This window comes from Mchenga conophoros, linkage group LG7 (assembly GCF_057382185.1).
Source record: "Mchenga conophoros isolate Kocher_MC1m ecotype Shallow Benthic linkage group LG7, M_conophoros_male_GT1.1, whole genome shotgun sequence".
NCBI classification, from domain to species: Eukaryota; Metazoa; Chordata; class Actinopteri; order Cichliformes; family Cichlidae; genus Mchenga; species Mchenga conophoros.
The window spans coordinates 13,055,304-13,071,012 of record NC_140532.1 but is presented as its reverse complement, the minus strand read 5'-3'; the positions used below and the strand labels follow the sequence as shown (position 1 = coordinate 13,071,012).

Genomic DNA, 15,709 nt, shown 5'->3' with positions numbered 1-15,709 from the left:
GGACAAGTGGAGCCAGCAAAATCCCCCAACAGCATACAAAAGCGCTGTTGAATCAGACGTTACGCGTTCGGGGTTTTCCTTTAATTTGTCACAAGTGCGTAAATCAACTGCTACTCAGAGAGTCCATAAAACAGATGTAAAACTGCCAGGGAAAGGTGCAGGAAAACCACAGCTGACTTCTTGCTCAGAACTGAAGCTTTGTTGTAAGAAGAAGTGATGGCGAGGGACAGCCCCTTTGAGGAAATGAAGAAAGAAAGGGGGAGACAGATAAAGAGGCTCAGACAATAAATCTATGTAAGTCCTGAATGGGGAGAGGACATTACAGTCAATGACACAATGATATAAGTATCTGTTTTCATCTAGAATACTTCACTTTCTGATGGCTCAATGATTAGCGATGAAGGGGGTTCGAGAGGAGAGGAGAGGAGAAGAGACGAGAGGAGAGGAGAGGCGAGGAAAGGAGAGGAGTCTGCCAGTGAACAGCTGCCCCTGTAATTTATATTGATGAGGGGACTGGCATGGCGGGGAGCTTCCAGCAGTTTGATCACTCAGGCAGAGTGGGGAGTTAGTCAGAGACACAGCCCATCCCTGTGGTCCGGGTTGGACCGAGAAGACCTCCTAAACACACACACAGAAACTAACATACTTGCACACATATGCACATGAAATCAAGGCTGCCAAGCTCACATTACGCGTGGCAGCGCGGACTGGCGTATTGGGGAAGCCAATGTTTTCACTCCGGGAACAGAAATAGATCTACATCTTGGCTATAACCATGCAGGGCAGAGCCATCTCCCTCATTATTACTCCACCAGCCATATAATCACCAGGCTTCTCAGACCGTCCGCCCGCCCGCATTCTCAATGACCATTAACTGGCCCTTGAACTTCTTCTTGTGCACGCAGCTCTGACGAGGCTCCACAGCCGCTTCCTGTCTGTAAGGCACAGCAATCAACTACTTGTTAAGGGGCTTTACTTTGATTTCCGCACATGGATAAGATTTGAATATTTCTCACTGAAATGAGACAGCGTAGTCCAGTCTCTGCCCAGGGCTTTGAACCCAAGACTCCTAAATCATGCTCTTTGATTTGAGCCCCCTTCCAGTGTAGAGGTGCTTAGCGCCGCACTAATTAAGATAGCGGGGTGGTGGGTGGCGGGTCAAAGCGTTTCTGTTCTACCTTGAAGATATCCTGACACAAACATGAACACTGACACACGCATCAAAAAATAAATAAATAAATTTAAAAAAATACCATAGCCCCTCCAGGCAAGCAAATAGCTTAACACACAACCATGCTGCTGTTTTGACGGGGCTGTTTGAGTAAGGTAGAGCTGTCTAGCACTGAAGATCATATCCCTTTGCCCTGCTGTCTGATGTAAGAAAGAGCCGGGGTGTTTAACAGGGGGAGATGCAGCCTCTCACAATCTGAAACACTCCGACCGCTCTTACAGAAAAGCCCCCTGGCCTTCCCTCTCCACAAGTTTCATCAGAGTGATCAGAGAGAAAGGATAGCCTTCAGGGCTAGTTTCTTCCATTCACACAGTGGGGTATGAACACACATATGGATGTACACGCATGCACAGACACACTGCAGAACACCGCACAAAAGCGTTTTTACATGCTTTCTCGATTGCACTTCACATGTGTCAAAATACAGTACAAATCTCTTGGAAATCATTGATTTCTGCAGGTTTGACTGCTCATCAATTCTTCATAAGCGCACCGAAATTGAAAAGGCAGCGGTGGTAAGAAAAGGCTGTGTACTATTGTTGTATTGCACAAAAGGAGCCTTGCATCTAGCATGTGATACATGTGTCACATACAGTGTCTGTATCTTTCAATTTTAGTGATAGGATCTGCACTTGAAGAACACAAAGTCTGGTAGTTAATGCAGCCTCAGAGGTTAGAAACCACCACGCTGCACCACATCCGTGTTTTTCAGCTGCAAGGCCTTGCAGAAAACAAAGAGGTGCTTCACCACACTGTCTGCTTCAAATGTGCATGATTACCAAGCAGTCATAAGACTGCATAGCATTTTAATTTCCTCTCTGGGGTTATCATCATATTCTCTCCAGTATGGAGACGGAGAGATACAAAACAGTGAAAGTGGATGAACAGAAATCTAATTGAAGGCCTTGATTTATGACAGTAGTAGGCAGACAACAGCACATTTATAGGCAATGATGAAAAAGAGTCAACATAGACACAAACATAATGAGCTCACCATCTCCACTATACATGAGGCAAGGGGTTGTTTGTTGTTGTTTTTCACATTAAGTATGGGATTCTTCTTTGAATTAAGTATCACTTTTACCGTCTTAAAATTGTAGTAGAATAAAAACCACATTAATAAAAATTGTACTTACAAGTATGTGTCTTCTTTGTTACTGAGATACCTGTGAAGAAAAAAAGCAAATAAAAATGAGAAAATATATTTAAAAAAACAAATGACATGAACTATTCACATGGGGCTCTTATTAATAACTTATAATATGATAACAGCAGCAAAGAAGGAAACCCTGTGTTGCAACAGATTGCAACAGACCAAGGTCACTTAGGTGGCCCTGAGTAATTATGTGTGTAGGCTGGTGTTTAACTTAGGGCCATTCTATAGCAACATCTATGACAAGGTGGCTGAAACCCCATTTTCTTCAGGCAGTGAATAAAATTTCAAACTAAAGGAAAAAAAAACATTTGGAATGCTAATGTGTTGAGTCTCCTCTCCGATTGGGTCCGAGTGCATGACTAAGCCACTGGCCCTGAGGGAGATAAAGGCATTTTGACCTTAATGTTAGCCAATCCTTTATTTAAACGGTTTCAATACAAAAGGGATTTTTGAAGTTATTTTGTAAATAAATTGTAAGCCCTCGCTCGTCTGACCGGCTCAGGAGGCAAAGAGATGGCTCACAAAAACTCCCTTCTTAATGTGTGACAGAGTCTCCATTTTAAAAACTGTAACATGATCAAAGAGAGAAACGATTGGATACACTATAGAACAGATATAAGCAGTGCCAATGTGGGTACAAACGGCTTATAAGAAGCAGGCAGTCTGACCAGGTTGAGTCAAACCTGGGCTGTACTGCAACTGCAACTTATACTTCCCATCTTCACCACTTCAGGTGTCAGCTCCTTGAGTGAGCCACTTTGGGGTTTTTATTTTTTTTAATTTTTTGGCTCTGGCTCCTTCTCCTGTCTGCAACATTGGTCTAATGCCCCAGGAGCCTGACGCGGACAAGCACACAGCCAGCCGAGGTCCCCTGCGGCCCCTAAGATGCTCATGCTTTGCAGGACGAGAGCACACTAATAGATCCCACTTGTCATGCGGAAGCAATGGCTAATTTTTCTACAGCTTGCATTTGAAACTCGGGGGACGGCAAGTTGACATGATTCAATAACTCTCTGTGAAAAAAGGCGTCTGGCCAGAGATAACAATGTTTGAGACACGTTTGAGGGGAAACGAGTCAAAGTGCAACGAGGGGGAAAACAAATAAGCCCTTCGGTCTCCTATAGACATACACAGAGAAACACATAGCTGATATCAACTCCACTGAGCAGGAAGAGGGAAAGCCGTCACCTAGGGGCCAGCAGCCTGTGATGGAGCTAGCATTGTTCCATTGCTCAGGGCCAAAAGCTTCTGTTCTCTCCAACTGTGACATTACGCAAGAAGAAAATAAACAGTACTCGAGTCTTAATTCTGCACTAAAATCAGATGACATGGGAGCCAGCGAGACCTGATGGTTCATTAAAAACCAGCAGTGTCAAAGCTTCTGTTCTAAGCTTCAGCTTATGCACAAGGCAGCTGCAAAGGACTGTATCAAGCAGCTAACTGGCTGATGGTTAAGACAACTCGTTAACCTACGAAGGAACACAGTGGCTGTGCTTAGCAGAAACCGAAAGAGCAAACAGGGTGGCTTTCTGTCAGAGCCTACGCTACTGCATAAAACAGACACTTCACAGCTTTCAAGAGGAGTGTGGTCAATGACACATATAAGATATTATTTGATTTAAGGGCACGATATATCTACAAAATGCATAAAACATACAGAATATGCAAAAAGTTACAGAGAATTTAAAACAACTGCCTCCAGCTTTCATCTGTCATCTTCTGAAGTGTTAACAAAAGTGTGGTGGCCTGGCTGGAGAACTTAAAGTTGTAAACAACCCTTTGCTTTGTGAAATGTTTGTGACAGAGGAAGTGAAAGAAACAGCTTGTGTGAGGGTGTGTACATACAGTACATGTGGAGGCTTTCACCCAGCTTTAGCCACACAGACCACACTGATAATGTTGAGTAGATGCTTTGCTGTCACTGACTATTTCGCAGTCAAAGTCAAGAAGAAACCATTCACGTGAGGACGTATGCTTCTAAAACTCAAGTTTTCAGCGCTGCAGTCTGCCTGCCTGATCATTTTTACGTTGCTTCATTGCCTAGCTGATACACTGAAGCCGTCATGAACTCGGTGCAGAGCAGTTCTCACTCTTGTGCCTACCACATAAATGCTTCATTAAGTCAACTCCATGCAAAAGGGGAATTTGCCATAAAAGGTTTTAGGGTATTTTCAGAAGTAAACCATTTTGTTTAGCTTATCACCAAAATTTTTGTGTGCTCACTTGGAACAACAAAAAAAAAAATCCTATCGAGTGCATTTCCAGCGTGTTTGAAAAACTGCATTATTTAAATCATCCTGCAGTCGCCTCGTTTTTTTCCACACACGATAACCTATTATGAAACTTTTACTGATAGCAGATGATAATATGCAGTCGGTAGAAATGTTTACAACATGCTTTTGGTGTGTGTTCTCACGCAAACATTTCCTAGAAACAGTTAAAAACAACAACAACAATTTCACAGCTTACTCGCTATCAGGTTTGTTACTGTAAATAAGCCAGATGTGCTGAAAATGACAAAAGCCAAAGACATATTGTGCCTGTAAATGTAAGTAAAGTGAGAGAAACACAGAAACTGGTAAGACAGCAGAGCTTGTATTATTTGCACTGTAAATAATAAGGGCTCCAACCAACTACTGTGCTACTCCCATCTACTTAATGCAGCACGCCTAATGATAACAAAACTACTCCCACGGTAATATTTTCCAGGGTGCTGATATAAAACTATCACCATACAGACAAAGGCTCATCCTTCCTGTTGCTATGCAGGTTAGAAGAAGTAGGAGGGGAGGTTAGTGGGCCCACTTCCTCCTCTATGTGTCATTCAAAACCCTGTGATTGGAGGTGGCAAGGAGAAGGGGCCACAAAGCCAATGAATGAGTCAGGCGGTGAGAAAGAAGGAGTTAGCTCTGGGCACTGACATTGGCAATGCCTGCCAGCTCCTGTCTTCTCCACTGGATGGCAGGTTCAGAGGTCAGTCTGGAGGTGAAACTCTCCTTGGCTGATAAACAGGCTGCTATAAACAGACGTATAGCTTGTGGATTTTCTTTTCTAAACATCTACTGTGCGCGTTTATGAGCGTTAATAGAAATTCAAGTTAAAAGGCTGTTGCCTGTGTGAACTTGTAGCTGAATTCCAATTTCTAAATTATACATTTGTCACAGTGGAAGGAGGGACACTCTTCGCTGCCTTTGATCAGTCATACTTTCCCCTGCCTGGGTAAACAATTCAGCATTTGTTCTCATGAGACACTGCCTATGCTATAGAGGAAGAGAGGTACCGTGCAAACGACTGGAGGTTAGCCTCCACCACATCTATCTGCAGGGGGGCACACATCCTGTAAACATGCCACTTAAACAGGAGGAGAGTGAGTCGGGGGTTTGGCAGTCACAGCGCTGCAGCCGGCTGTGGAGTGCGGTGCCATCGCAGGCGACTCAAAGTGACAGCACTGTAATGAAGTCTGAGGCACACGGCAGGCTGTACGTCATAATTTCAGGTTCCTTAAAGCCTGACAGGGAATGATTATCATGGATGGTTATTGTCACCCTGCCTCCCTGGTAGACGAGGCGTGCTCTGGGGTTGTTGCACCATGACATTCAAAGTTACAGTCTCCTTCATATAATGGAGCTGTCCTCTCAGCGCGCTAATGGGAGCGATCCATTTAACCTGTGCCAGAAACACACAGACGAGGAAGTTCCTAATGCGAGGCCTCTCCCGTGGGGACGTCACACTCCCCCCCCGGCTGCTCCCTTCCTGCTGCTTGATTCATTGACTGGTGCTCCTCACTTATCCTCATTCACTGTTCAGTCTGGGGAGACAGGGAGGCTCGCTTCCCGCTGCCTGCTCCACATGCCGCTGCTGCACGCCCGCCGCACACAAGGACGGCGCCGCCGCTGCAGACCCAATTGCAGTAGGAGGCAGTGAGGGTCCAGTGAGGGACTGGCTAGACACCTACTGGAATTACGGGTCAATACCATAGGCCTTGGGAATGCTAGCAGTATCCACTCTCCACAGTTAATTAGTTAATATGGCCTCGAAGATAGAAAAACACAGATCATAATGGAACGTTTGCTTATTGTCTTAATGATGGCAGCTGTATGGGACTGTTAATTTTAGGCTACTCCTGAGGTTGCTGGTTAATAATGGTGGGTAAGACGAACATCTTAAGAATGATCGATGTGGTCGCGTTCAGCGGTCCATCTCTTGACTGCTGCTACCTGCCCAATTAACAAATTGCTGCTACATTCCTGAGAGAAAATAATTAGAAATAATTAATGTGTTGCTCTTCTTAGCCATCACAAAGCTCCAACGAGCGGCTCGAATCATTTAGGAAACGTGATCTTTGGAGCTGTGCTTTTAAGAAATTCAACAGTGGTACAAATTCAGGCTTGGAGGAAATTAGAATATTCAGTGGGCTAGGTGACTCATTTAGGTAGTCAGCAATCCATGAATGCATTAAAGGGGGAAAAACTAACATAGCGGGTTAGACAGTACAAAGCGCTGTTAAAAGCATAAAGATATAATGCAAGGTCGCTCTTAAATTAATGCTCGTCTCATCAAAAGTCAAAAAATGTGGTTTAGCTGATTCAAGAACCTCAGTGCTCCTCTTTGGCAGTCTTTCTGAAACTTTCATACACAAAGTCACTTAAACAATCCGCCCCTTTTTCTGTGACACACTTAGACTTATTAGCTATTATACAGCTATAAACTATACATGCAAAAATTTAATGATTAAAAAAGCACAATGATTCTAATCAGCTGCCCCCTAATATACTAAAACACTTAATCCATGGAGAGGCCAACTCTCTGGGGAGGCCCAAAGAAAAATGACTTCTCTGTCTCCAGGCGCTGTTATTTCTGGTCATTTCTAATTGGTTTTAAATAAAAGCAACCACTCTGAGACTCTACAGGTTACTTCATTGCATCACTATGGAATTGTCTGCAAATAGAAGATATACATCCAAATTAGTTTTAGAGGACACCACAACTGTCTTTCAGAAGACGAAAGAAGAAAGGTCAGGAAAAAATAAAAGGATACGTGAAGGTGGTAGATCCCAAAGGAAGAGCGACATTATCAGGATGACCCTGAGATCGGAGAAGCCCTGGCTGACTTGAGGCTTCGTGTCAGGCGCACCTCGACCCTTACAAATGTCCCCCAGGTTCATGTGCAACATCTCCCCCAGAGCAGTTCTGCATTGCTAGGCCTGCAAGTCTCCAGGTGAGTTCTCAGTACTGTTTGGTGGCTCGTGAATTATACATTGCAGCAGAGGAATTGACGTGGCCCAGGAGGGCCAAAAAAACAGCAGGCATGGCTTGGAGGCAGAATGAAGACTCTGATGGAATTTTAATTGTACCGCAGGGAACGCTGCGATAAGTGCTATTGTTATTGGTAAGACACCGCTGCACAGGTTAAGATGAAAAAAATGACAGAATCCAGAACAGTGTCCACCTTGACACCAACTCTGTATTCTAAAAAGACCGGTACACGCATTGTGATGGCAGATTCCTAAAAATATTTATATAATTTAGATATAATTTAAATTAAAATTGTAGTGTTTGGATCATGACATTGTTTTTCGACGATTATATTTTTTCCATGATTTGAATCTTTCTTACGGGCCACCTTCCAGAGCTGTTTACCTTCTATCGTGTATTTATGTGTCCTCTTTACTGATTGGTGTTTAGACCTCATCCGTTTCCTTTATGTTTAATGTTAAATGACTGTTTTTTTCTTCAAATAGCACCCAACAATAAATATACAGAAGACTGCTTATTACTGAATGACGTTACGGTTTGTTTTACTGTTTTTTACTAACATGTGTGGCTGCAAAGTCACAGCGCTCTATACTTATGGACAACATGCACAAAAGCCCAAGAAACATCGCAATGGAAAAAAAAGGGTCAGGAAACATCGACAAATACACAAGAAACGGCTCAATCTGCAACTGCTGAGCCATCCAATTCAGTTAGATTGTTTTGTGACTTAGTACTGTACTGCAGGTAAAAAAACCAAAAAAAAAACCCAAAATGGTTATGTTTCTGCAGCTCTGATGTTGTTCGTTCTGATCTTGGCTCTAACATACTATTCAGTAATTCTCCTCCGAGTGCGGGCTGGTCCCAGGGGGCCTGATGGATGCAGGAAAGCCCTGGGCAGTGGTCAGAGAGAGGCCAGCAGCACAGGCAGGCCTCTGTGTACTCTGTGCGCTGTCGGTTCCCAGCCCAGCAGTAATCTCCCAATGATCCAGCTTCAACCACACATGAAACCCAATAGCCTTTCAGCCCGCACCATAAATAAAGACAAACCGCATTCAGCAGACCACCCTGACTTACTTTACTGTTACGGAGCTGCACAGAACAGCACGAGAGACCACCACCGGTTGTGTTTACACTTATATATAAAGGCTCTAACTACATAAAGTTTAAATAGATACCCTACTCTGTCAGAGGGATGCTTATTTCAAATGGTGCTCCTCCATAAAATAACATAATCGAGCCCATTCTTTAATTTTTATTTACACAGTGCGTACAGAAAACTCCATAATAACATTATGCTTTTGAGGTTAGCGTTTGCTCTGTCAGCATAGAAGAAAACAGCCTCACAGACAACACTTTAAAATTCCCGTTCACGTTACAATATATTACCTTATCTCCACGCAGGTGCAAATCTAAAGGGGAGGGGATACAATTACCTCCAGCTCCCGGGGCAAACACACTACTTATGCTCCTTTTTTTTCCTCCTTTGTAACAACAATAATGGCTTGTAAGAGTAGTACAGTTGGCCAACAGAGATGAACCCCCTTGGGTTAACCTATTCAGAAGAGTTTAAATATTCATGAAAAGCAGCGTACAGCTGGTAAATAAAGATCATCTCAGATCTACAGTTTACTTGAGATTGCTTGTTTTGTTTTTCTCTGTGTTCGGTTTTCCTTGCAAGGCTGCAAAAGATGATTCACAGGCCACCTGCCAACTTCAGGAAACCACAGTGTTAGACTGCTTTTGCCAGAGGTATATGTCATTTTAACAGATGAAGCGCCGTTCAGCATCTGTTTATTCAACTCCCATGTCCGAGCTTGCATTTTGCATTATCTCAAGAATAGAATCGAAAGATAGGATTAAAGTTTATATGGACTCTGACGGCTTGTGACAAGCTGTTACAGGAGCTGCACGGGCCTGTCAATAGACTGTAGACACAAGGCTGCTGGAATAATCACGGAGGGAGAAAGGAGGCTAGAGCTTTGATGGCAAACTAATGTCAGCTAATATCAGCTCTATAAAGGCTGACTCAGAAACATACAGGAAACCTTTCATTACCATCACTCACTCAGTCTCAATTCTCATCCAGCAAAGTAGAGTACTGCACACTTGTCTAATGAACAAGAGTCTACGGGGAAGGATCACTCTATGCGAGTGTGGTGGAAATCAAGGTCCCACAACAGTGGACTCGTGGCGCTGCTGATAAGGACTTGGCTGTAATTGCTCAAAAGGGAGGGAACTGCAGCCCCATTAGGTCTGGTCTTAGCACTTGCCAATAAGCCAAACTGCCCCTCTGAAGCCTCCCATGTAATGAAAACTTCCTCTGAGATGAATTACAAGTCTGTCAATCCACTAATTAATATCATGGACTTGTCTTTTTTGCTTCTCTGCAGTAACAAACTGAGTGAGAGAGACCCGAGTGGAGGTATTGGAGGCACTGGAAGACATAAAGGAAGGAAAGGCAGAGGCAAACCAGCGAGCGCCCTGCTACTGTAATTCACTGCAAGTCACGGTCGGCACTTAGTGAAGCATCTATTTTTCATGTATTTCATAATTAAAACCTGTGAGTTCTGTAAGCCCGCCATGCTCCATGTAGATCAAAGATAGCGCTATTAGCAGGGAGTTCGTCAGTGGTGGCATTACTGAGCCCTAAAAATGACACTGCCGTATTCTCATTTACATTTCAGGGGAAAATGTATTTTCTTGAGGATTATATCTGTTTGCTACATTTCAAAAATACATTCCTAATCAACATATATTTGGCATTTATATTTTTTGCTTTCCCACTGTCGAATTTTTTCAGTCAACCAATCATATAAGACGGCCGGGACTCATCACTCTAGCAAACCAAAACAAAAAAACGAAAGAAAAGCTTCTGATGCCTTTAACGGGTTGGTACCTAAGCCTAACCTAACAAAACAAACACTAAAAATGAAACAAAAGTAATAAAGTCCAAAATGAATATTTAAGTAAATAAACAATAAACACACAAATAAGAGGATGAACGTCTGCGGGATGTCGACACCAACGTGACTGTCTTATTTGGGTTTTTAAATTGCGATGTGTTTCGTTGAGAAGAATATACGTTTTCCATGAAACAACAACAAAAACAAAAATAAATAAAGGAAATCCACCGTATTTTTTTTTCAGGAGACAGAGTTTTATTATTAAGTACAAAGATACACTCCACACTTGATAACGGGGCAACCGTGGAGGTGGACTACGGTTAACGGAACAGATCACAGCTTCTGGCTCCCTTTTCAAAGCGTTGCAGACAGAAATAACCCATGCACAGCAGATAAAGTGGTTGATGAAAGACTGAATATATATTTCACACATTGCCTCTTGTGGTACAGGTGGAGTGTGCTTCAGTTTGTTGCCTTCTCCCTCCCTGCTGCATTCTGTATGTAAATGTAATCGGAGGATAACACGGGATAAAGCTCTGCAGAGCAGAGACATGATGCCTCCCTTCTGCGGGGATAGAGGGATACAAATCTACCTCACATGGTGTAATGAAGAGAGTGAGCTGCGTAGCGTTATTTATTTGTCCCACTGACTCCTGGGTAAGTTGCCGCCATAGGGTGCACTTGTCTGGATACTCCATTTTCCCACTGACTGTAACTAGACAGATGATAGCAAAAGTGTCCCTTCTTTCATTTTGTATATATGTGAATAAATATATATATATATATATATATATATATATATATATATTAGGGGTGCAACGATATTCGTATCGATATTGAACCGTTCGATACAGTGCTTTCGGTTCGGTACGCATATGTATCGAACAATACAACATTTGTAATTTATTTTATCAACTTTCCTTCTGACGATGCTGTCTGTGTTGAGCGCTCAGTGAATCTGCGTTCGACTACTCTGCCTAGGGTGCACTGTCGAGCGCAGATCCACTGAGCGCTCAACACAGACAGCATAGTCAGGAGGAAGAGCGCAGGGCAAGCTAGCGAGACAGAAGTTAAGCTCTCCTTGCAAGATGGACCTCCCCCACCCTCATTCAGATCTGGCGTTTGGAATTATTTTGGTTTTCATGTGACGTATGACTCTGAAGGTAAGCGAGTCATGGACTAAAGTAAAACAGTATGTTGGATGTGCCATGCAATGCTTAATTACATTGGTGTGAACTAGTGTGTTAGCGCAGTTAGCTCGTTAACGTGTTGGCCGTCTAGCCCCATGCACGGGGCGATCGGCGGTAGCTCGTTAACGGAGATTTGCCGTGTTGTGGCGTTAAGGTCATTTCAACGAGATTAACCTGAAAGCACTAGTGGGAACACAACGAATATGACTGCACATTTACGCCGACATCATCCTAGTGCAAAGACAAAAACAACAAGCATGCTACTAACTTTAGCCGAGTCATTTAGACAGCTGTTAGCACATGATTCTCCTTATGCTGCTGAGAATATAGCCCAGAAGAAGCGGATAGTATAGCTTTTATTTTGGAAAGAGACATTTCTCTGTAATAAACTCTCTTTTCCAAAGATGAGTGATTCCTCAATCAGATACAGGGCTTGCAAAATCGCTAGCCCGACGTCCCGGAGCTAGCGATCTTTCCAGTCGGGCTACAAAAATCTCTCTGCCCTGCCCGTCGGGCTATTGTAGGAAAAATATATGTCAATGCTTTTGCATTCTTTCAGAAATGTAGCTGGGTAATTATGTCATTGGCATCGGTGAGCCACTGTCAATATGTGACATATTGAAATCGCGTTTGAATTTGCGCTTGTTTTTTTGCTTTCACTTTGCAATGACAGCACTGATCTGTGAGTGATGATAATTTGTGCACCAATTCCTCTGACATCGTCTTATTAATCGTTACTATGCAAACATGACAAGTGAAATCTCCCGCAGCAAGCTTAAACATGTGAGAGGTTGATCGCGCAGAGAATCGCTGAGCTTATGTGAGTCGTGTGTAAAAGTAGCAGTATATATATTTTAGTTCTGCTGAGCCAAATAAGACAGGTCGGGGTGAAGAAGTGACAGCCAAAGAAAAGCTTACCACAAAACGGAGAAGTTATGACAAATGAGACTATAAGGCAAAAAGAAAGTGCAGCTTTATGGTTTCATGGACAAAAGAATTTCTGTGGCTGCAATATGACGAGCTAAATAACCAGGGCTGCACATAAGTGGTCCGCAGGTGCGCATTCGCTGTCAAAATAAAAAACGCGCACAAGGGTTAGGGTTAAATTTAAAAACTGTACTTTTGAGTTAAAATATATATTTATAATTTTAATAAATGACAAATTAAAAAGGCATGAACATTTTTTTGTATCGAAAAAATATCGAACCATGACACCAAAGTATCGAACCGAACCGAACCGTGAATTTTGTGTATCGTTGCACCCCTAATATATATATATATATGTGTGTGTGTGTGTGTGTAGTTTCCACTTCCTTTTTTGTTACAGGTTGCATTTGTTTAGCATTTGCGATTACCATGTTTTAGGTTGATTTATCATGACAGAAAAGTGGAAACTAGAGGGAAGTCTTAAGCAACAAACATTGCAAAAGTTGCAGTATTACAGTATAAAAATGTTCCATTAAAGTTAAGACTTATTTGGGTTATTTTTTGCCTTAATCTGCAAAGTAATTGCTGCCAAATGTAATGAAGTAAAAATACTCTACAACAGATCTAAGTTTGAAATGACATCAAACACTCACTATTTATCTCAGACCACAATTTAAAAACAAAAGAGTAAAAGTACGGCTTGTACGCATCAGCCCTCGAGAACAATGAGCTCGTGCAGTGATCAAAAAATGTACACAATTTATATTTTCTACTTGCTGCCTATGGTATCTTGCTGCTGCAAAGCTTCCTGCTGTCAATGGTGTTATTGTTATGCCATTGCGTAACAATGTCAGAGGAAGAACTTGTGGTGAAGTCATATGAAAAGAAACTATAATTAGCCAGCCATACTTGCTTTTTCACACTCACGGGCATAGCTGTCGAGATATTCATTCTTCCTTTCTTACTGAAATTATAACAGCTCCCCGCTCGACGGCCAAGTTAACAGCAGGGAGCGAATGGATGAACTTCCTTTAGGCTCATGAGGTCAGTGACAGTTCACAGCACAAATGCCCCGCACAAACATCAGAGCACTGTCAGTCTATCGATGAAGATGACAAGCCTAATGCACCGCCACTTTGTGGAATGCTGACCGCTGGAATACATGTTTATTCATCATGTTTTATGCAGCTGTCAACAATGTGACGCATTGAGCTAAACACGCCGTCTGACTATACCTCACAGTGGGCATCTGAAACATATGCACAGACAGCCCACTGACTCTCGCTGGAAGTGTGAAGAGAGAGGTGTGAGGTGGAGGCTGGGACGACGTCTATACTGCGGCCACAGCCATACATTCTCAGCAGTATGAAAGCTTGCAGCCGTGCCCAGCAGTAATAATTAATAGCATACTCTATAAGCATTCCATTAGGTGCAAGCAGCTGTCATAAACATCTTAATTAATTTACAAAGCATGCAACTAGGGAATTATGGCGACGTAAAAATCTGCTTCCCTCTGCCGCTCCATAGCACTGGAACAGATCGGGCTTTTAAATTTTTAAACATGCCTTTCATGTTCTCTAGAGCACTAAAAAGCCTTTGAACAGTCAGCTTGTTAGGAGATGCACCTAGCAGCCCAATACCTACGGGTCGTCTTGCTATTCTTTTCATACAGTGACAAGAGGTTTTGGGCTTCTCTTTGCTGCTCTGGCTTGACTCAAGGAATCTCTCTCCCCCTCGTATTTTCTTTGTCACAGTGACATAACTGCACAATGATTTTTTTTCCTTCTTTTTTTCATTCACACACTCCATCGGTTTTTCCAGTTTGCTTACATTTTTTTTGGTCAAAAGGGGACAAACATTTAGGAAAAAATAAAGCCACTGATGAGGGGAGAAAAAAAGTCTCAATTAGAGATTTTATCTGAAATGCAACACTTGAACCACAGAGGCGTAAAACAAACCGCAGACCTTTCACAGTGTGCTTCACATAAAAAAGGACATCCTCCTGAGGATAAGAGGGAGAGAGCAGCAGAAGGGCGCTGGCAAAAAGAACGAGGATGGCTCTCTTGCTCTCTTACTGTACCGCGTACGATATTGTGCCAAAGCAAGGGTCAGAGTGCTGTGGTAAAAACGCTCTTCCTTACCAGCTCTCACTCAGAGAGGGCAAGATTAGACTGGCCACTCCATTATAGGAGAAAGGCTTAAGAGCATTTCCACTTTCAGAGCGGGGATATCAGCAGCTTCTGACACTAAGCATGGCTGACCCATCGTTTTGGAGGGAGGTGAGTGGAGGGTATCAGCTGTCTTCCCAGGAATAGTTGAGTCTGGGCAAGATTTTTTTCCCCCCTGACCACTACAGCTCTTTGAAAGAACAACACACACATAAAACCCTAACAAAAGAACTCCCAAACAAAACCCAGCACTCTGAGACACCGACACAAGCTGCTGTTGTTAATGTACAGAATATTTACAGTCTACAAATCAATTTAACCATGCAAAAACATCTACAGGATGCCATTTACCAAAGCGAACACAGAATTTTAATGTGCCCATTACTCCGTGATGATAGCCAGGCATCATACATCCCTTTTTTCCCACTCCCATTCTAACCTGTCCCCCCCCCCCAACCCATCTCTCTCCATTTCAACCCATGCCATATTTGCTTAACCCAGCCAGTGTGACAGCACTCAATGCTAAAGCACTCCCAAGGCAGATGATCAAAGTCAGCAGTCAATTCACATTACAATGCATTGATTTGATGTTTCCTAACCTCCCAGGCCTTTCTCTAATGCTGCCAAGGACCTTCAGGATATTTCACAGTGTACCGCCTTTCCCAGCTTTTTCTCTGTATCCCCCCTCTCTCTCGCTGTGTGTTTGTATACCATATCTGCAAATGAAAATTTGGTTGACTGAGATGTTTCCCCCATCATGTTTGCATATGATTCATGTATATTTTGTCTGCTTCCAAAAAAACGGCCTGACACTCTGTAGTCAAGTCAAGTCAAGTTTATTTATAGAGCACATTTAAAAACAACCAAGGCTGACCAAA

General features: G+C 42.9%; 1 protein-coding gene across 1 annotated transcript in view; it reads right to left on the bottom strand.

Moving 5' to 3' along the window:
* Positions 1–15,709, bottom strand: part of roraa (RAR-related orphan receptor A, paralog a) — a 187,284-nt gene that overhangs the window by 57,917 nt on the left and 113,658 nt on the right. The window contains exon 2 of the mRNA XM_085282177.1: positions 2,368–2,397. Within this exon, the coding sequence (XP_085138303.1) occupies positions 2,368–2,397 (30 nt within the window). The remainder of the gene's footprint in view (positions 1–2,367; positions 2,398–15,709) is intronic.